Below are 23,230 nucleotides of genomic sequence, written 5' to 3'. Positions count from 1 at the left end.
ATCATAAACACATTCACAGGCACACGTGTCGTGTTCGGGCTTTATTAGTAGTGCCGCAGCTGTCTGCAAGTTGAAAAAATAAACAAACACACACACACTTGGTGGCCACTTTATTAGGAACACCCTACCAGGGACACATGAGGAACAGATGCTTGGTTCTTCATAACACGAATTTTACACGGTGTCGGGAACATTCCGTGTGAGATTCTTGTCCACGGAAACCTGTGAGAAAAACCACTTGGGCTTTGGGACACGGTGCATTATCAAGCAGGATGGAGTCATTAGAAGGTTCCAGAAAACATTTCCCACACCCTTACACCACCCACACTGGGCACATTCAAATCCAGGGGGATTTTTTAATCCATCATACAAGGTGAGCTAATTTCTGGGTCAGAAAATGCCAATTTTAAAAACAAACAAACAAATAAACAAAACCCCAGAAACCAAGGGTGAATGTAGCAACCTAAAGAGGTTTTTTCCCCCAGTATATCCCTCTTGGGTTTTAAAACATTTAAATGTAGACAATCACTTCTTTTTCACAAAAAAATTTACAAATATAATTCTAGTGTTTTGCATAATTTACAGATCTAAACACGATCGTCAATATTACAAACTGCACCTTTTAAAATAATGGGCATAAACTGTCCAGGGAGAATTAAAACAAAAGACAGGTGAGTAAGAAATTTCTGGAAAAAAAAGACACTTTTCAGCACAGCAAATAGATAGATAGATAGATAGATAGATAGATAGATAGATAGATAGATAGATAGATAGATAGATAGATAGATAGATAGATAGATAGATAGATAGATAGACAGACAGACAGACAGAAGGACAGATACAATAGATAGATAGATAGATAGATAGATAGATAGATAGATAGATAGATAGATAGATAGATAGATAGATAGATAGATAGACAGACAGTTAGATAGATAGATAGATAGATAGATAGATAGATAGATAGATAGATAGATAGATAGATAGATAGATAGATAGATAGATAGACAGACAGACAGACAGTTATATAGATAGATAGATAGATAGATAGATAGATAGATAGATAGATAGATAGATAGATAGATAGATAGATACTTTATTCATCCCAAAGGGAAATTTACAATTTCTTTTTTCTTAGACCAACATCCCGTACTGTGCTGAATAATTATTAATATTGTGTTTTGTCTAATCGAATGACTAAAAATGCTTTTTTAAACGATGTTTTGTTTACATTTATGAAGGCTTTATCGTTATTAAAGTAATATTAAATGTGTATTACCTTCTACTTAAAGCCTTTTGAATGCACTGTTTGATACAGCTCACAAAGAGATTCTGTTTTAATTTTAGTTTCTCTTTAACACCACAATATTTTCATAATACTAATATTCTCTTATCCCAGAAGAAGACCTTTTACTTATAAAATATGGGTTACAAAAATCCTTTCTGGCGATTGGAACATTGCAATACTTTTTTCAGTCCAGCAGGCGGCGCCATGTGCATTGAGGATAAATGATTAGACAACGATTTAAAAGAAGTCCGAGTAATTCTTTGGAACATAGATGATGGCCTGAATTAAGGAATAAAACTCGACAGGAGCGTGCTGTTCAAGGAAAATAATCCAAGTGTTGTTGAAATGTTGACAGGTTTATGTGAACACGCTTGTTCTAACGCGTTATCGTTTCTATGGTAACGGCGGACTCACCGGGACTGACCTGGTGAACTCGTTACATAAACAAAGGCTTAAAAAGATAATCGGTTAAAACCCGTGTAGTTCAGTAACGATTGAAAGGTCTCATCATCGATATGGTAAGGAGACGTTTATTCAACATTTTCTTTTAAAAGAGTCTACAGTGGAACTGTCCAAGACTGCAGAGCACAGTGTGTTTCCTGAAAAGCTGCATTGTTCCGTCTTATTAACTTCAGAGAGAGAAAAAGTATAGCTTATAGCTGTTTATAGTCGCTGTAATAAACTCACAGACTGCCCACAACATTAAACATATTAAATGTAACTAAAAACAGTTGAGGATATATTATACATTACAATAAAAACATTAAAAAAAATGAAATTGTTGGCAAATCGCTGTTCTGTATGAGGAAAAAGAAAAAACAATTTAGAACATGTTTTCATTGGAAAATAATCAACTTCTGGTTGCTAACAGTGACCACGCTTTGGGTCAGGCCACATCGCACCTCAACATCGCTGATTAATTTCCTAGAACATCACAATGAAGTGATTAATGAAGATGGAAGCAGTCTCTCATGGTTAAGTAGAAGACATCAGGGACTGGAAAAGCATGTGAGACAGACCAGAACTTTTCTAGATTTATGGACAGTTTCTGTTAGACAGGACCGAGGATGGACATGCACTGACTTTTCTGGTCGGACCGTGAGAACGTTACGATAACAAACAATCTAAAGGATTTTACGCTGAGTGTTTTATAGTCTTTGTTCATCCAGACCAAGAAAAAACAAGAAGTCAGAGGCGGTCAGGAGTGGAGATTTAAAGTGTTTATTCTTCTGGATTTGAAATGTTTAGATTTAAAGTGAGATTATTAATGTACACACTGTACCGTGGAATAGTTTGTGGTCAAGTCGTGTGAGATCTGCAGACTGTTAGAGAGGAAGGTGACTAGGCCATGAGTCTGGGATTCACTTACAGAAAGCTTTATTACACACCCCGGGGGTTTTTGTTAAAGGTTCTTTAGAGAGCTGAGGGTTCTTGGCCCTCTGACTAAAAGAATATTTCTACCTGGAACACTTTCTGAGAAATAAACAGGTTTTATATTTTTTAAGCGTTCTAGATTTGACCTTTTATCCTGAGTCTAGATGTTTGTACAAAATGTAAATAACATAAAAATGTTCAAGAATCAGTCGTTCTTAAAGAGGTACATTTGTTTGTTTGTTTGTTTTTTGTCAGAAGATGCTTTTTTAAAAAAAATAAGATTCCACCAGGAATTATTTTTCTTTAATTATTGTTCTATCAGGAATAATTCACACAAATTCCACACATTTCCTGGAGGCACTGTTAAGCGTTCCACTTTGTAAGTTCCTTCTAGGTTCTTTCGAATCATTGAAGGATCTTATAGCTTCCCAGAACTGAGGTTTGAGCCCTGAATAATCTCATTAAGGCTTCCTTCAGAGGAACAATGCAATAAACACTTTTTAAATCTTAAGAAATGTTTATTCTTACGTTAGAAACTATTGGTGTTTTAAGAACCATCACAACAAAAGTTCTGGAGATCATTTGAAAGCTTATGGCAGTGAGATGAACCTGAAGAAGACTTCCAGGAACCTGGAGCCTTGGTCTGATTTGTAGGGAACTGAAATAGAGGAAGAGAAAAATTCCTGCAGGAACGTTCTGTACTGCCTCCACCTCACGTCTAAAAGGGTTCTGGTCCGTTCCTCTGAAGGAACCTTCGCATGGTTCTGGCTTGAGCTCTGAAAAACAGACGGTTTCCCTTTTCAGATAAATGCTTTCAGGAAAGATAGAACCATTAACCATCCAAACAGCCCCCGAGGAAGCATTTTTACAGAGTGAATGTTTATACTCAGGACTTCTTTTTTTTTTTCTTCTTCTTTATTTTCCCCTCTCAGTTTGTCCATCTGAGGGAAGCTTTAAAGGATCTTGTAAAAGTAGAACCCTTTTTAAAAAAGAAGGTTAAGAAGCTTTAACTAATTAAAGAGTACATTGTGTAAACTTTTTTCTCCTCGATGAGGTTGTGAACTTTGTGCTTGTGTCAATTTTGTTTTCAACAGCTGTTGTGAAAGAAGTGCATTCTGCCTCTCAAGGGGGAAAAAAAGGAATTAAGGAATTATTCTTGGAATTTAATTTAATTTCAGGAAAATTCTTGGAATTTTTAAAAAAGTTGTTTGGATTTTATGATAATGCAAATGATGAGGTCGTTTACAGGTAACGGGAAAATATTTGGTGATATTTTAATATTATCACCAAATCATCAAAGATGAATGAATCAATTTGTATTCAGTGTGATATTTCCAGCGCAATATACCATAGCCACTTTCTAAAATTAACTCTTTTTTTGACAGAAGAAATCATTTAGAAATTATATAAGAGCAGCATTATAATGGTAATGTCTCATCGTGTAAAGTAAAAGGATGCTTAATAAAATGTTCTATTCAGGCTGGTTGCTGGTGTGTGCTATAGCGGCTCCTTTAAGGATAAACACTCCCTCAATACCTCCTTCTCTCTCTCTCTCTCTCTCTCGCTCTCTCTCTCTCTCTGTCCCGCTGTCCAGCTCGGAGACACGACACTGAATGAAGACTAAGGGCGACTTTCCGCGGACAGCATGGGGATTTTATCCGACTTGTAAACACGGCTGGAATTAAACTCAACGCAGCACCATTTTGGAGCATCTCCACCGTCGACTGTTTGGTTTGTTTTTGCTTCTTGAGGCTTTAAAAAGAAAGAAAGAAGGGAAGTAAAAAAAAAGGTGGAACCTGGCACTTTTGGCACTTGGAAGCAAGCAGGAGTTTGTTGTCGGATTGACAATGTCGCGGTGTGTGTGCGAGAGCAGCGCCTGAGCTCGGTGGACTCCCCTGATGCGGTGTGATTCCGAGCGGCTCCGTGGTTCCGCACAGCCGCCCTCGGCGCGCCCAAAGCCGGCCTCGGTGTGAGCGGGGACTCGGTTGCTGCGCCGCCACCTCCTCCACCACCAACACCACCACCACCACCTCCTCCTCCTTCACCACCTTCTCTTCCTCCTCCTCATCCTCCTCCACCTCGTCCTCATGGCGCAGCGGGTGCGTAAACCAAAAATACCAGGGGGGAAAAAAGTGATTTTTTAAATATCTTCTTGGGGGTTCGGTGGAAGTCCAAACTATCAAGTGTACACAGATTCCGAATTAATAAATAGTCTAATAATGATGATGGATGACTCTTAAAAATAAAGATGGTAGAACAGATGGTCAACAAACGATTCTTTAACCATTTTGTTTGTTTGTTTGTTTGTTTTGTTTTTTATTTGGGGCTATTATGAAGTAAATACCTGAAGCTTGCAAATATAGGTACATCATGTGGAGATTTAAGGTACGGAATGATCTAAATATATATATATATATATAATATATAAAAGAAACGGAAAAATGTTACTTAATGATCAACACTCATTATACCTAGGGCTTGTTTGTGTGAATTTATCTCATGTAATTTATGTGCTTTATTTAATTACAGTGTCTTTATATTAATTTTTTTCACTTCACCCTAATCTGCACTAAACATTTATAAGTGACTTGGGAGAAAAAAAAGAAAAATCTGTGACTAAAAAAGACTAATTTGTGTGTTTGTGTGTGTGTGAGCGCGCGCGCGCGCCCCGAAAAGCCTTGAGACGTGGCCCATTTCCTTAAGGTACAAATTTGAATCTATTCTTGAGGACATTTATTTGCAATGTAAATTCTAACACTTTTTCTGAAACACACCCAAGATTCGGCTTGATTTATCAATAATTAATCATTCCTTTGATGATTCCCCCCCCCTTGTTCATATTGAAACTGTTAGTATGGAAAGATTTAAACACAACTAATGAAGGCTGCGCGCACACACACACACACTGTCACTTTGTTTAGGGTTCTATACTATAGAACCATACATTGTAGTAATTTTTTTTTCTCCATTTGATTATCATTTTACTAAATTTTTAACATTTACGATAACCTGAATTTTTTTTTATAAAATTTTATTTTAAAATAGTTGAACAAACTGACAATATCTTTCTTCTGTTTTAGTAGCCTAACGTTTGTCCAATCATCATTAGCCTTATCAGATTATAGGAAAATTACTCTACAGGATTAGATTTGTGGTTCATTTTAGGTTCGTCAGATTTAGACACGAGACGATAAATTAGAAACTCACACATTTAAAAAAAAAGAAAACAATATACATAAACCTTCCTGTTTATAATATAATATAATAGAATAGAATATCAATATTCTGTAGGACATGACGGGATTCTTGATGAGAAGTTCTGACGAGTTGTTTTATTTAACTTTTATTTAACTTTTTTAAAAATTTTATTTCAGCAGAAATAATAAATAATTTGATGTGTCTTTGTAACTTTAAATATAAAAAATAATGGGTAAGATATATTACAAACATTAATTAAGTCTATATGGGTGTCATTTTATTTATTTTATTTTATTTTTTATTTTTTTACATTTTATTCTGGTTAATATCTGTGGTTTGGTGTTACTGCATTGTGCGTGCGGATTGTTGAGACCGCATTTCTCTTGAACTCTGCATTCTGTAGATTTGATGTTTTAGATTAATTCAGTGTGTGTGTGTGTGTGTGTGTGTTTGTGTGTGTGTGTGTGTGTGTGTTCAGTACGAGGATCTGGTGCATTACGGAGGGGACGGGCTCGGTATCCCGGCGGTGTATGGCGAGCCTCACGCTGCGGCGCGCGCCGTGCACGCGGTTCACGGGGGTCCCGGTCCCGCCGCCGCGCTGCACGCGCACCACTACCCGCTGGCGGCGTCCGCCGGCGTGGGCTCGGCTGTTAACGACGCGCTAAAGCGCGACAAAGACGCCATTTATGGGTACGTGTCCTCCTTTTATGGCGTTAATGATAATAAAAAATGAAAAAAAAAAACAAAACCCGGCACCTATTATGGAGCGCTTGTGGCTGCTGGAACTGCTGCAGAGCCTGAACTTCCTGGTGTGTGCGATAAGTAAATTCAGCTAATTTATTACATTACTGTACGATGAAATATTGATGATTAACCTGCGATAGCACGGGCCACCACAAAAACGTAGAAAAGTTAAGAAAATGTCTATATAGATGCAAGAGTACTACATAGACCTGCATGGAGAGGAAGATTAAATCAGGAGATAATGACAATTATGCACAATATGAGCTCTCTCTAAAGTAGACTAATCTTTTAGTAAATTGATAATTAACCTCATAGTGTTTATTTTTAACCACACGCGTACACAAAAGTCCCTAACTTTCCTCCATTTTCTACCTGTAGCGCACGTTTCTTTCTTTCTTTCTTTCTTTCTTTCTTTCTTTCTTTCTTTCTTTCTTTCTTTCTTTCTTTCTTTCTTTCTTTCTCCACTGTCTCATATTATTTATTTGATCCATTCATTTTCAAATGCGATTCATTTCACCCGCATACAGCTATAGTGCACGTGTCTCTCCACCCTTACATCATTTATTTTCACGTGCTCCTTCACTGTTGTCAGGGTGTCAGTTGCTTATTTGAATTCACGTGCGCGCGACATGATGAAACGATGAAACCTTCACTTGCCCCTTTCCATCATCATCATCATCATCATCATCATCACCAAGCCAGCTTTATTTACATGATCGCATAAACAAATGATGACGTGTGAAACGTCGGTAATTTTCCGTTAAGCGGTTTATAAATATATTTGTTGTGACCTCGGAGGCGCTAGTAATGTTTTTTGTTTTCTGCTTTGTTAAATCGGCTATAGCTAACAAACAAAAAAACAAAAACAAACAAACAACAAACAGGAGAAAATAAATAAAGGACAGAAGGATTATGGCTAAAGAGAGGGGAAAAAATCAAAACGAATTTATTCAATAAAAACAAGAGATGATAATAGAACAGGAATAACAGGTTAAACCTATGATAATAATAATAATAATAATAATAATAATAATAATAATAATAATAATAATAATAATTATTATTATTATTATAATAATAGTTCAGCTAATCCATAGCCTATTGCAGCTAATCTTTGAGTCTGGATAAACATACAATAAATAAACAGACAAATCATTTGTAAATACACACGATAATATGAGCATTGTTTTATTTTAAAGCTAAAAACAGATTTAAAACAAATAATGAAATTAAATAAAAAAAAAACAAGGAGCACTAAACACGTTAAAGCTAATGATAATAGTCCTAGTGTTAACACTCTCTCTCTCTCACACACACACACACACACACACACTAAACTGTTCATGGTCTATAATGTCGAGGTGTAAACGCCGTTATACTGCAAAACACTTAAAGAGACTGGCTGTGTTCCAAACCGCACACTGGAACAACCCACTAAAGTTTAGAATGTTGCGTTAATACAACAAGTACGCCTGTATCTTGGGTAACCATGGTAACCCGTTCGGTTCTGTAAGCTGGTGATTTTGGGACAGAGCCAGTTTTTTTCTTCGTGTGTGTGTGTGTGTGTGTGTGTGTGTGTGCGCTCTGGCTCTTTTTTTATGGGCTTGTTGTGAAATTATCTGAGACTCACAATACTCGTGTCAATAATTATCTGCTCGTGAACACGCTCTGGGGGAAGTGCCTGAGGAACAGGCTCCATCATTAAGAGAGAACTGATTAAATTAGCACTGTTTATTTAATCGCTGTTTAGCTAAAAACGAGCTTCAGGTTATATTTGTATGTCTTTTTCTGACCGTGTCTCAGGATCGCGTAACACGGTAACCATGTTAAAGTACGACACAGTTGCACGTGAGTTACAGTTACTATGGCAACATGCGAGTTTGTTTTGGCGTGCTGTATACGCAATTAAGCTATTCTTATATCTTTTTTAATTCATTATTTTTTTTTGTTTTAAATTGTATTTATTTGTTTTTACAGATTTAAGTAGGTTTAGGTGTTTAACGTAATGTAATGTTTTTCTGTTTGTTTTAAAGCCTCGAATACACCGGCTAACAATGATACCAGAAATAGCTCAAACTTGTAGCTAGATTTTGTATTATTTATTATCTATCTATCTATCTATCTATCTATCTATCTATCTATCTATCTATCTATCTATCTATCTATCTATCTATCTATCATTACTATTTTCTTTCACGTGTGCATAGAAATCTTTTTTTAATGACATAATCCACTGAAAAAAGGATGCAGATAGTAGATAAACATCAATATATTTATTTATTTATTTATTTATTACTCACTTATTTGTTTATTATTTGTTTATTATTTATATATATATATATATATATATATATATATATATATATATATATATATATATATATATATATATTTATTACTCACTTATTTGTTTATTATTTGTTTATTATTTTATATATATATATATATATATATATATATATATATATATATATATTATCATTGCTATTTTCTTTCACGTGTGCACACAAATCTGTTTTTTATTATTTATTTATTTATTTATTTATTTTTTAATTACACAATCCCCTGAAAAAAAGGGATGCATTTACTTTTACCAATTTACCTGATTCAGTTAAACCTGTAGTAAATAAACCCCACTAACTCCCTTGGTTTTTAGTTGACTTTTGTGTTGTTTTTATATTTATTTGTTCATGAAGTAAATTCGCCATTTTTTTAGTTAGTTGATGCGACCTTCTGTTTATTTATATATAGACCACTTTAGATCATATTTACAGCGTTAAGGAAGGAAACAGCGTGATTGTGTAGTCAGAAAGTTCAATCAAGGGCTTTATGTCTTTAATAATTAATCATGCAAGCATCCCGTGCGTTATTTTCCTGACTGTTTGTTGTTGTTTTTTTTTATTTTTTTTATTGCTGTTTGTTTTTTTTATGTCTATAAATGCAGACACCCGCTGTTTCCTCTGCTTGCACTGGTTTTTGAGAAATGTGAATTAGCGACGTGTACGCCCAGGGAGAGCGGCCTGGCGGCTGATGTCTGCTCATCCGCATCCTTCGACGAGGACATTACAGTGTTTTCAAAACAGGTCCCCTTTTTCTTTCCTCCCACATGGAACACTCTGCATGGCTTAAATGACTGCTAATGAGTCGTGTCGAATAAACGCAATGGAATTTAAAACTTGACACTGAGCACCACTGAGCATGCGCGGAGATGAATCAGACTGTTATTTACGTGATTTTATTTTTTCTATTTAATTAAAAAAACGTTTCCATTGCAGATAAGAACAGAAAAGCCATTCTTCACACCTAATCCAGACTTGGATAACCTGGTAGGATGAGTATTTGCCTATCGCTGCTGTGTAAATTGCATAACAAATCCATTGTAAAATATTTATGATTTAAATCATTAGTAAATAATTTTTTTATTTCACAGATGGTACAAGCCATACAAGTGCTGCGTTTTCATCTATTAGAATTAGAGAAGGTGAGCTCATATTATTATTGTTGTTGTTATTATTATTATTATCATTATTTATTATTATTATTATTATTGTTGTTGTTGTTGTTGTTGTTGTTGTTGTTACAGAATAGTCTGCACGTGCAATGTATACATATTTTATTTTATTTTAAAAAAAGTTGTGTTTTTATTTTCACATGTGTTTTATTTTACGAATCGGTCATTTTGTTTGTTTTCCATTCAAGTTTTCTTCCCCACGCGCGATTTGTTTACAATTTCCCCTCTACTACACTTCTGTTCATTATTATGTAATTACATATTTATTATTATTATTATTATTATTATTATTATTGACATGATGTGACGTGTTTATATGCAAGGCCAGGAAATGGATGCGCCTTCACATGTTTTCTTTCCACGTGTAGAAAGAAATAAAAATAGATTAAAATGTCTGATTTGTTTTGCACCGCAGGTCCACGAGCTCTGTGACAATTTCTGTCACCGGTACATCAGCTGTCTGAAAGGAAAGATGCCGATGGACCTGGTGGTGGACGACAGAGAAGGATCGTCCAAATCCGACAGCGAGGAATTCAGTCGAACCTCCGGCGGCCCCGCGGATCAAGTCAGTCCTCTTTTTAAAAAAAAAAAAAAAAATAATAATCTGCAGGATTTCATTATGATTAGCCTTTATTTCTTCTCGGGGTTTTTGTTTAATCTGGAGCTCGTTTGAAGCGCAACGAAGCGGAATAAATTCGCCTTGGCTAATAAACCTTAAACTGTCGGGCGATTTAACGTCTGCTTAAGGGGTCGTTATCGATAAGAGTCGTGTGCGCATGCGCGTGGTGGTCTGTTCGTCTATACATCAAGTGACAGAAAAACAGCGGGGTTTGTTTCTGGCATCACACCTTCATCACCTTTCAACTGGGAAATATCCAGGGTCTATCCACTGCCCAACTCTGTCAGTGTGAGTTATTGAAATGTCTGAATTTAAAGAATTGCTTGAGATGTCCATATAAGTAAAAAACAACAACAAACAAACAAACACATGGTATATGAAGGGTTTCAAAGATTCCCTGCACAGATGTGGATCCAAATAAAAACATCAAGTAGATGTGCAAATATTGCTGGTGAGCAAACACACACAGCGCAGACGGTTTGAAGATTCATCTTTTTATAAAGCAAGCTTTTGCTACAGTGAGTAAAAGGGTCAATACGACACGCTGTCCTATTGAACGGTCCCTGCATGTCATCTTCTTCTCTTTTGTTTGATTTCTTTATTTTAGTGTACTTTGTTGATACACAACTAGAACCAGTCATGCGTGTTTTGCTGTGTGTTAGCCTTTTGAGATTTGTCAAATTGTTGAGCTCCTTTAAAATGTAAACATTGTATACATTCTGTAGAAATACTGAAATTTGTGCATTTTTTTTTTATTATAATACACAACAATCACCTTTGGAAATTTTATTTCAAAATTTCCTAGGACTCTGAACCAACAGCAGCAACATTACAAACGTTTTAACTTTTACATTGCATGATAAGGACCATATATATATATGTATATATATATATAAATATCATTAAGGGGTCATTAAGAGGTTAAGGATAATTAACGGCTGTTGTGGGGTTTGACGTATCACCTTTAAACGTTCTCCCTGAAAAACGGCTGAAGAAGCCTTTTCTTTAGGGGTCTACATGCTATGAAGTGGATTCCAATGTATTTCATGAATATATATATATATATATATATATATATATTCATGAAATACATTGGAATCCACTTCATAGCATGTAGATATATATATATGTAGACGTCATGATGTATTTCAGGTTAGAAGAGAAGTAGGAACTCATTAATCAATCATATCTCAGCATTTATTACAATATGTCTTAATACTTACGCAATATTGAAGCTTTTAGACAGGAACTAAGTTTTATTTGTCCAGCGTGAATATAACACAGTGGCAGGAATAGGTTTTAATTCTTGTTTTTTTTTAACAAGAATGACAGCCATCAGTTTTTATTTTAATACCTATAACACCACTATCCTGCGTCCTAAGCTCCTTCCCCTAACAGCATACTGTTTACTTCTTCAGTACAAAGGCAAAGCGGCACTCGGCAGCGCAGAACATTCTAAGTGTAAGCACTACAGTATTGTTAGTGTCTTAACATTAATAAAGGTTACACGGACATTTGAGCTGGGTTTGTTTCTGAAAGCAGGCTTGAGCGGCGCGGCGTCAGGCTCGTCCTCGGCGTTGTGCAAGGGGAAGTTTTGCTTCGGGTCGTATACAGTTTACAGAAGGTTTATCCAGCACAGCTGTTCCGAGGTCAGTGTTGAGTTTGATGTTTTATGAAGGTTCGGCTGGAAAAGCACGGCGATGACGCAGGGGAGGAATCAGTGTTTATGTGCAAGTCGAACATTATTACCCAACAATCATGTTCTCTATTGGGGCCGAGTTTAAAAAACATCCTGCTTTTCGGGTCGTGTGTATAAAAGAGCCGATGCTGTTCTGGCTTCAAAGGCCCCGGGGATCGTGTTGTTTCTGAATGAAGCCACATGTTTACATTTCTGTGTTTGCTTTGCATATGAGGGAAATGCTCGTGTGTTAAATGAGCTTTCAGATTTGCTTGGATGGGCTTATCTCTCTCTCTCTTTCTTTCACTATATAACTTGATTTCTGTGTGTGTGTGTGTGTCTGTGCTTACATTGTTATATATCAACCTATAAACATAAATACCTGTGTCTCTTTCTCATCACATGACACTCTCTGTAGGAGGAGTTTCTCTGGAGGTTGTGGGCTGCTGGTTGTTATGCCATGTTCCTATTAAATATATAATCAAGTGCTTGAAATTTTCCACATTGCTTTGACAGTGAATTAAAAAAAAAAGAAGAAGCTAGAGTTACGCCGTTGCCGTATCACACCTCCAGGGTTCCTGATTCGTTCCTGAGCTCGTGTTACTGTCTGTTTGGAGTTTCACATGCTCTTCTCGTCCATGTGGGTTTCCTCTCCGGTTTCTTTCCACCTCCCAAAAAACATACCTGTAGCTGGACTGGAGACTCTAAATTGCCCTTAGGTGTGTGTGTGTGTGTGTGTGTGTGTGCAAGGTGCTGTGTGATGGACTAGCTTCTTGTCTAGGGTGTATGATGTTCCTGACTCAAACTCAGAATTCCCAGGAAAAACTTCAGTTCCATCACGACTCTAACTAGGAAAAGCGATAAAGCCGAGGGTGCCAGTACTTTATTCTCACACAAAAATTTAGAGAACCTTGTGTTCAAACTTCAGTCCGAACATGTCAAATACTCAAAACGTATTCTGTTGGGTATGTAGCGCACTATATTCTTAGGTTGTTCCCTATGTAGTGTACATATGTAGTGAATAAGAAGCCATTTTGGATATGAGCTGATTTTAAGATGGTGGATTTTTACGTATTTGATGGACGACTTGAAAGCAGTTGAATGTCAGGAAGGAGAGAACGTTACTTGATAAACTGAAAACAAAAACTGAAACGTTAAACGTCAGCTTTCTGAAAGCTGTAGAAACTCTGATGAAGATGATGTCCAGTCCAGTGGGAAAGCTGTTTTAGAGAAAGATTCAAGCAAAAAACAATCAACTCTGGTTTCTTCTTTTTACGCATCTGATGATGCTGCCATGCAGAAAAATACCTAAAAAACCCAGACGTAATAAAACGATGGGGGTGGATTAAAGGAGAGATGATTAAAGTGCAGTTTTGGACCAGACGCTTGTCTTTTATATCAGCAGCTCATGTAATGCTTCAATAGTAGAAAGCTTAATCAAGGAAAAAGCGCTACTTTTTTTAGCTCCGCCCACTCGTCCCATTTGTTACCCAACAATGGGAAGGACGAGAATCAAATTTTTGTTGTACTTACGACATATGTTGCAGTGGAAATAAAGAAATGCTCCAGCTAGGCGGATGCGACGTACATTACGAAGAAATGTCCGTTATCAAAAGTAAAGGCGCCCCAGATTAGAAAGGAGCAGGCTGATGGACAGAAACAGTGCATCATCATCTTTATTGTAGATGATGGTTAGTTTTATTTCCGTGGCTCTGTGTCTCGAACCGTATCACCACCACCACCACCTCCTCCTCCATATGTTCTAGCTACATTCTGTGTGTGTGTGTGTGGGTGAGCATGAAAACTGAGCATGTGTTCTATATTATCTCTTACAGCATGAGTCTGGTATGCAGTTTCATACTGCACTGGACCAAATCATATATCACCAATATATCTAATACTCAGTACTCTCTCTCTCTCTCTCTCTCTCTCTCTCTCTCTCTCTCTCTCTCTCAAGATGTGTTGGAGGGAAGATGACTCCGTGTCCGTTCACTCCACCGAAGGTCCGGCACCCTGCGGCGGACGTTCCAGTTCTCTCAACGGAGACAACAGTAGTGAACATGGTACCACACACACACATAAACACACACAGGCTGTCATATTAGCATGTGCATGAGTATTCGTGAAGTGCGCACTGTGTGCCAAGTGAAACAGAGCTGCTGAGGTTTTGTCATCTCTTGCATAGGTTTACACTTTAGCACCACGCTGGGGGTCCACTACTACTACTTCTACTACTACAACATACACACACACACGGACAAACACACACACACACACACACATCTATGCCTATGGGAATGAAGATATTTTAGGTTTTAACTGAAACTGGACTCTGTGTGTGTGTGTGTGTGTGTGTGTGTAGATTAGTCAGGAAATGGTGCATGGTGGATCGAAAGAGAGTCTGGTCTGTGCTATTCAACCCTGTGCACCAAACCATGGCCAATAAAAAACAGCATACACACTTCCCCAAAGCATTCATGTGCGTGCAAATATGTGTGTGTGTGTGTGTATGTGTGTGTGTGTGTGTGTGTGTGTGTGTAGTTGTGTCTTTCCTCACAGCTGTTTGGCTGCCTCTGTCAGAATAACATGCTCCCTTAGTTGAGAAAGAAGGATCATGTGTTTAGACATATTTCTACCTTTTGGGTTACTTTTCTGAGCTAGAAGTGTGGAGTTCCTCAGTGAGTTATTGTTCTGTGTTTCCACCACACTGCAGGAACCGTGACTGGTTCTTGAGAAGAACAACAGCAGAAATACAAACAATAGTTACGCCGCTTCATTGTTCAGAAAAACAACACCGCTGGTCTCTCAAAAATTTCCAGCTTTCTTCCTTAAGAAGTTCTTGGATTCTTGTTGAAGTCCATGAGTTCCTGAAAAGGTTCCTGGCAAAATATCCGCAGTGTAAATCCATTAGCGGAAGTTTAGAAGAATTTTTGTGTATCTTGAACCCTTACCCCCTTACAAGTTTAACAAATCAGGCACAATAAAGTTCTGCCTTATAGTTCCTGGTCCAGAAAAAGGAGCAGGAACAAAAAAACCCACTAACGCAGTATGAATTTCCAAGAACTACAGTGGATCCTAATTCCTCCAGCAGGAGCTCAACTAAAATTCCCTGAAAATGTTCCTGAAAAATTAAAGTTATCTGCAACATACTGTACATGCAACTGAACTTCCTGAAGTTCATAGACTCCTGAACAGCAAAAAAAGCAAGTATTCCTCCAGTGGAAACACACCACACCTCAAGTACCTGGTTTGCTGGATGTGGAAACATGCCAAAAGTTCTCGATTTCTTGAAAAGCTTTGTGTGTTCCTGGCCAGGTTCCTGCAGTGGAAACTCAGTTTTTTACGAAACGTCTAAACATGATTAAGTTTCTGCAGGTTCTCCTCACATCACATCAACACCAGACCCTGAGACACTGCAGGTCCCGCTCTTTAACTTTGAACCGCTTCAGGAACATCCATGTGGCCAGGTCTCCTCTCCAGAGGAAGTGAGGTTCCTGCAGAAGCGTACCAGTCGAGAGAAGCTTTCCACTGTCTTCCATTCGCTTCCAGTCATCTTTGAAAAAAAAAAGATGCGTGTCCTGTCGTCTGGATCTCATCCACGTCTGCAGACAGTAAACAGTTTATTATTTGAACCACAAGCTTGACAATCAGCTCATTGTTTCAAAATAGCCATGTGTTCACACTAGCTAGCGGCAAGCCGGTGATGTCAGTGCAGGTTTGTCTCGTGATGGTGCAGAGACCACTACTGTCCTATCTTGTGGGCGTGGCCTATCAGAGTTGCGATAAACGGTAGTAGCAAAATTCCAGGTTTCCGCACAAAACGATATGATTCTTATATCAAAGAGCCGATATTTTTAACAATAAAGTGGAAACTATTTCATTTTATTTTTAATTCGCTCTGGAGGTCGAGTTCTTAAGGTGAAAATGTGTATTGTGATATTTCCCATAAGAAATAATGTAAATGCAGATAATCTGTTCCAGCCGCCCAAAAATATGACCACTATGACCAATACGAAGCATATGTAAACTGTATGGCTTACAAAAAGCTGACCCAAGCCAAGCATTCCATGTCAAGGCTCCTCACAGGAAGTCGTGCCACGAAGCTTGGGCTAAAAATAGAACAGCACACCCACACCACCAATCTGTCAACAAAAAAACGCCCGAAAAACACCTAGCTTTCCAACGCATGCCGAAGACAATGTTGGTATTATGGGTTGGGTCTTTCCAAACAGCTTTCACAGACTGAAAAACATTCCGTAAAATTCGTAATCTCACTTTAGTTGGCTTCACTTGGCTTTCCACTGACACTAACAAGTTTTAAAAGGCTCCTGGACATATGCGCAACTTAGCCGGCGTTTGGTTCAGTTTGGCTGAAAATGCTTCGTATGCCGATGCAAATTGCTTGCAAAATTTCAATTCTTAAGGCGAAAATTCAAAAGGGAGGACATTCGTATGCTGAGGTTCCACTGTACTACAGAATCTTCTGGATTCATACAACAGCGAAAAATTTTTATATGTTTAGTAGCTAAGCAACTTTATTTGCCTAGCGTTACTTCGCAAATAATAATCACTTTAAGGAGGACTGTTTTACAAATCCGAGTTCCAGGCAAATCATGTTATTTACATCAGTTTAAAAATCTTTATTCTTCATGATGAATTGATTCGTTCTTGTCGACTCGAATAATTTCATTTCATTCATTAGTTGCATTATAAATCGATGCGTTGATACAAATCGTCTCTTAGTAACAGACAAAACTTATCCAATCAGCCCTATCGATTAGACTCCTCGCTTTATGACAAATTTAAATTTTTTAATAAAGAAATTATAGAATAGCATTAGTTATTGGTGTAGATTCTGTCCTCACATTCGAGTTCTGAGACTCAACACTGTACAAAAAGAGCCGCAGAACCTTCCAGAGCCAATCGTTTGCATTTGTTTGCAGCTCATTTGCATCCTCGACATCAGAATCACTGTTCCGTGTCGTAAACTTACACAGGAAATGAACGCACGAATTCAATCCTGTCACGTTCAGAGATTTTTACACCTCAGCCTCCTTCATATATGTTTATTACCACTAACGACACGTCTCTAAATGTTTTCTTTCTCTCGTACCACAGCGATTCGCTAATTTTATTAGAAAACAGATTCATTAAATAACAATTTGTTGTACTTTTTGTTGGTTTGTAGCTACAGTTAACGCTAGCAACGACATTGGAAACGAAATGTTTCTCTCGCTGTCTCTTAAAGTTAGCTTATAATAAAGAAAGCGCAAAAATGCGGCTTTTCCGCAGCGGAAAACCTAATGCTTTACCTCCAAGACTAGAGACGTGAATGTGGAATAAATATCTCCTTACAGAAAACATCAACCGTTCTATTATTAGATGTTTGCATCCTAGTGAATGAGCTGTTACTGCAGAACCTATCAGAGCTGCTGTTCTAGAAAATTCACCCACATCAACCTCATTCTGACCAATCAGAAGTGAGAATTCAACCTTATTGTGGTACAGACCTAAAAATCACCTGGCAACAAAACTGATATGGAGACATAGGCTGATATGGAGGCATCTGAGACAGGTTTTCCCTCCTGATGATCCAACCTCTGTCTTGTGAAGTCATCAGTACTAAAGTTATCTAAAGCTAGCTGGATTCATTTACAGTGAAAAAGAAAGACACAGAAATGTCAGCAAAGCCAACAAGTTCCAAACTCAGCTACGAAAGCTGTTTCCTCAAGCTCTCAGTCATGACCCTGAAGACAGCGTACTCTCTCACTGGTCTGTGCTAAGAGGCTAACAGGTTAGCATAGATCAGGGTTAGCTCTGCTAATTACACATCTCTAACGAATGGTGTGATCTCGGAGACGTCACAAGGCAGTTTTTGTGTGTGTGTGCGTGTGTGTGTGTGTGTGAGAGAGAGAGAGAGAGAGAGAGATCCTTCTGGCCAGATGGACTCAGTGTAAATACACATAACTACACAAATAAACTGTAGAAGCACAAACCATGTTTTAGAGCATAATGCACACACACACACACACTCTCTCTCTCTCTCTCTCTCTCTCTCTCTTTCACACACACACACACACACACACACATACACAGATGAACTCTGCCAGCTAGTGAGTATGTATGTTTAATGTGTTTGTACATGTGTTAGAGAGAGAGAGAGAGAGAGAGAGTGTGTATGAGTAAGTGAGTGAGAGAGGGAGAGAGAGAGAGTGTGTGTGAGTGTGAGTAAGTGAGTGAGAGAGGGAGAGAGAGTGTGTGTGTGTGTAATAGTCAGGAAGTGACGTTACTTATAATAGCAAATGCTAACTGTACAGCTAATGTAGCTTGTGAGTTTACAGGGTGGAGCAGTTCAGGAAGGTTAATGTCGAGTGTATAAATCAGGATTTACAGTAACTCCTCTTGAACGACTCAGACCCACGATTAGACTTGTATTTTTGCCTCAGTGCCAAATTCACCTCAGCGTTAAATTCACCTCAGAACTAAATTCACCTCAATACTAAATTCACCTCAGCACTAAATTCACCTCAATACTAAATTCACCTCAGCGCTAAATTCACCTCAGAACTAAATTCACCTCAATACTAAATTCACCTCAGCGCTAAATTCACCTCAATACTAAATTCACCTCAGCGCTAAATTCACCTCAATACTAAATTCACCTCAGCGCTAAATTCACCTTAGAACTAAATTCACCTCAGAACTAAATTCACCTCAGAACTAAATTCACCTCAGCGCTAAATTCACCTCAGAACTAAATTCACCTCAGTGCTAAATTCACCTCAATACTAAATTCACCTCAGTGCTAAATTCACCTCAATACTAAATTCACCTCAATACTAAATTCACCTCAATACTAAATTCACCTCAGTGCTAAATTCACCTCAATACTAAATTCACCTCAATACTAAATTCACCTCAGTGCTAAATTCACCTCAATACTAAATTCACCTCAGTGCTAAATTCACCTCAATACTAAATTCACCTCAGTGCTAAATTCACCTCAGAACTAAATTCACCTCAGTGCTAAATTCACCTCAATACTAAATTCACCTCAGTGCTAAATTCACCTCAATACTAAATTCACCTCAGTGCTAAATTCACCTCAGAACTAAATTCACCTCAGTGCTAAATTCACCTCAATACTAAATTCACCTCAGTGCTAAATTCACCTCAGTGCTAAATTCACCTCAATACTAAATTCACCTCAGTGCTAAATTCACCTCAGAACTAAATTCACCTCAGAACTAAATTCACCTCAGCGCTAAATTCACCTCAGAACTAAATTCACCTCAGTGCTAAATTCACCTCAATACTAAATTCACCTCAATACTAAATTCACCTCAGTGCTAAATTCACCCCAATACTAAATTCACCTCAGAACTAAATTCACCTCTGTGCTAAATTCACCTCAGAACTAAATTCACCTCAGTGCTAAATTCACCTCAGAACTAAATTCACCTCAGTGCTAAATTCACCTCAATACTAAATTCACCTCAGTGCTAAATTCACCTCAGTGTTAAATTCACCTCAATACTAAATTCACCTCAGAACTAAATTCACCTCAGAACTAAATTCACCTCAGCGCTAAATTCACCTCAATACTAAATTCACCTCAGCGCTAAATTCACCTCAGAACTAAATTCACCTCAATACTAAATTCACCTCAGCGCTAAATTCACCTCAATACTAAATTCACCTCAGTGCTAAATTCACCTCAGAACTAAATTCACCTCAATAATAAATTCACCTCAGAACTAAATTCACCTCAGTGCTAAATTCACCTCAAGGCTAAATTCACTTCAGCTCTAAATTCACCTGAGTGCTAAATTCACCTCAAAGCTAAATTCAATGCTAAATTCACCTGAAACATTTAATGAGAAGCTTGCTAATTTAGTTAGTGTCATTGAGGTGAATTTAGTTCTGAGGTGAATTTAATACTGAGGTGAATTTAGCACTAAACTAACACAATCGACCCAAACACACACCCACATCATCAGTCTAAACCATCAGAAAGGAGCTAACTGTTAAAAAAACACAACATGCTAACCAAAAAACCTTTAGCCACTGAGTCTAGCTGCTAAGCTAGCTGCTTTGGTTAACATATCGGACATTATTATGATTTTATGATACTTTTGAGTGCTGTTAAATAAACCATGGGACATAATGCTGCAGATCCTGAAATCTCACTTACAGTCATGAGCTAGTTCGCTAGCAGCTAGCATGCCGGGTAGCAAGCAGTCGCTGCTAGAGACAGCGGGAGCAGAGGGTGGGATATACATATCAGTTTAAAGTGACAGGATGATTTTGTCATTAGATTTAATGTCTGCTAAAATTTCTGTTAGATCGAAAGTTTATTAGCTTTCGGGGGAAAAAAGCTAAATAAATGGTTTTAAAACGACCTGCTTCAGTGGATTTTGAGGTGATTTTGTGTTAATTTAATTACATCGAATGCCTTTTGACTTCGTTGCATTATGTAGATATTTTTGTAATGATGTGTGTTTGAGTCAGACTTGTTACCTCAGTGCTAAATTCACCTCAGCCACTGAGTCTAGATGCTACGCTAGCTGCTTCTGTTCATGTTAGTGAAAATCTGTTGTATTTTTATGCTGTATTCCTGACAGATTTGGCTATTGTTATAGAGCGATGATGCTAATCATGACTTAGAGATAAATACTTGTATGGATTTATGAGCAATGCTAGCTAGTTTATTAGCAGTTAGCTTTCCGTCTTGTTAATAGGAAAGGCAGGGAGAGATGGTGACATTGTTAATGGTTAAAAACGACACGTTTACGCCGACATTTTTTATTTCTAGCATCTTTTTAGTGTGTAAACTTTCTCTATTTTCATCTCCGTTCGGATATATAGATTTGCGACTGTGAGGCGTAACAGAAATGTACACAAAGAGCTCAGTTAAATAAACGCTAAGTTCAATAAAAAGCGGAAGATTTACACGTGAATTTATTGGCAAAAGGATTTTTATTTTACAGCCCGTTAAAAAACTGCCAAATAAACACACAAAGCATAGTTTTATTCACTGATTTGTACATTTTTCAAGAAGGTTATTTATGGGACGCTTTCAACAACAGGTGACCTTTTGGACCACGGTGCTGCCTCTCCGAGCACGGGGGACGACGACGAGACGGACAAGGACAGGAGGAACAACAAAAAACGGGGGATTTTCCCTAAAGTGGCAACCAACATCATGCGAGCGTGGCTGTTCCAGCACCTAACAGTAGGAACAAATATTTATATCTTAAATTTAATATTTATACAAGGGAACACAGCTCTCTCTCTCTCTCTCTCTCTCTCTCTCTCTCACACTTCATATCTGTCTCTCTGTCTCTGTCAGTCTCTCTCTCTGTCTCTCTCTCTCTCTCTCTCACTTCATATCTCTCTCTCTCTCTTTCACTCAGATCATATCTGTCTCTCTGTCTCTGTCAGTCTCTCTCTCTCTCACTTCATATGTGTCTCTCTGTCCGTCTCTCTATCTGTCTCTATCTCTCACTTTATCTTTCTCTCTCTCTCTTACTTCACGTTTGTCTTTCTGTTTGTCTCTCTATCTCTCTCACTCTCTCTCTCTCTCTCTCTCTCTCTCTCTCACTTTATCATTCTCTCACTCTGTATCTCTCTCTCTCTCTCTCTCTCTCTCTCTTACTTCATATTTGTCTCTCTGTCTCTCTCACTCTCACTCTCACTTTCTCTCTCTCTCTCTCTCTCTCTCTCTCTCTCTCTCTCTTTCTCTCTCTCACTTCATATCTGTCTCTCTGTCTCTCTCTCTCTCCATCAGTCTCTCACTCTGTCTCTCTCTCCCTCCCTCTCTCTCTCTCTCTCTCTCTCTCTCTCTCACTTCATATCTGTCTCTCTGTCTGTCTCTGTCTGTCTCTCCCCCCTCTCTCTGTGTTTATAGATGTTTAAGGAGCAGTGTAAGAATTTATTTTACTGTTGGAGCAAATCGTTGGGCCTCCAAAAGGACAACATTCCATAGCAGCTGTTACACATACCACAGTTTATTCCCCGGCAAAAAGAAAAAAAAAGAAGCTTAAAACACGTATCACGGAGGCACTTTCACAGAGATTTTTAGATTAAACACGACAACAATGTTATAGGCTGCCGGAGAGTCTCTTTAAAAGCCATAGGTTCCAGTCGAGCTGGAGCTGAAGTGCTGCTGCTATCGGTTTACAGCCACCGCACCGGGGCTGCGTTACGTTAAGGATCTGCAGACACCAGAGAATAAACACCAGAAAGTAAACGCTACACGCTGCGCAGAATAAACCCATCATGGGGAAATATCTTCTCACTATACCGTTTATAAAACAAACCTAACATCAGTTCTGTCTGCTCATAGATCTGTTCTTCACCTCGATTTATTTATTTATTTTTATATAGAATTAAGAAGAATTATCAAATTTGAAAATTGAAAAAGAAAAATCTGGAAATCATTTTATTTGCCCGAATTTTTTTTCTTCTGAAATTTCAAGCGAAAAAATCTCAAAACGAGGAATTTGAAACCATTTTTAATTAAATATTGTCATGAGTTTTCTGCAGTCTATCACTCTATCACGTAAATGACAAACAGATCGCGGCAAACAGTTGCATAATATTTTGATCTCCTGAACTCCGAGGACCCGTGGATTCGAACCCACTCACACTCCTCGCTCGTGTAATGTAATACGTTACCTTAATCATTGCCTTTTGATTTACTAGATTGAACAGAGCATCGGAAATTCACATATTTATTCTTATAGTAGAATTTCTAAAAAGACTTTTTGAACTAACAATTTATTTATTTTTATTATTATTATTTATTTATTTAAC

At 37.8% G+C, this 23,230-nt stretch overlaps 1 protein-coding gene across 2 annotated transcripts in view; it reads left to right on the top strand.

The window, feature by feature from the left end:
• Window positions 1-4,227: 4,227 nt before the first annotated feature.
• Window positions 4,228-23,230, top strand: part of meis1a (Meis homeobox 1 a) — a 37,251-nt gene continuing 18,248 nt past the window's right edge. Inside the window, exons 1-9 of one of the 2 annotated variants that reach the window (XM_058380428.1) lie at window positions 4,228-4,761; window positions 5,000-5,047; window positions 6,339-6,550; window positions 9,549-9,687; window positions 9,880-9,930; window positions 10,035-10,085; window positions 10,531-10,680; window positions 14,370-14,475; window positions 21,502-21,647. In XM_058380428.1, the coding sequence (XP_058236411.1) occupies window positions 5,033-5,047; window positions 6,339-6,550; window positions 9,549-9,687; window positions 9,880-9,930; window positions 10,035-10,085; window positions 10,531-10,680; window positions 14,370-14,475; window positions 21,502-21,647 (870 nt within the window). In that variant the 5' untranslated portion in view covers window positions 4,228-4,761; window positions 5,000-5,032. The remainder of the gene's footprint in view (window positions 4,762-4,999; window positions 5,048-6,338; window positions 6,551-9,548; window positions 9,688-9,879; window positions 9,931-10,034; window positions 10,086-10,530; window positions 10,681-14,369; window positions 14,476-21,501; window positions 21,648-23,230) is intronic. The other variant, XM_058380429.1, reaches the window with a different exon arrangement.

This window comes from Hemibagrus wyckioides, linkage group LG26 (genome assembly GCF_019097595.1).
Source record: "Hemibagrus wyckioides isolate EC202008001 linkage group LG26, SWU_Hwy_1.0, whole genome shotgun sequence".
In the NCBI taxonomy this organism is placed as follows: Eukaryota; Metazoa; Chordata; class Actinopteri; order Siluriformes; family Bagridae; genus Hemibagrus; species Hemibagrus wyckioides.
Note: the sequence above shows the minus strand (reverse complement) of the source record. Positions and strands in the feature narration are given on the sequence as shown.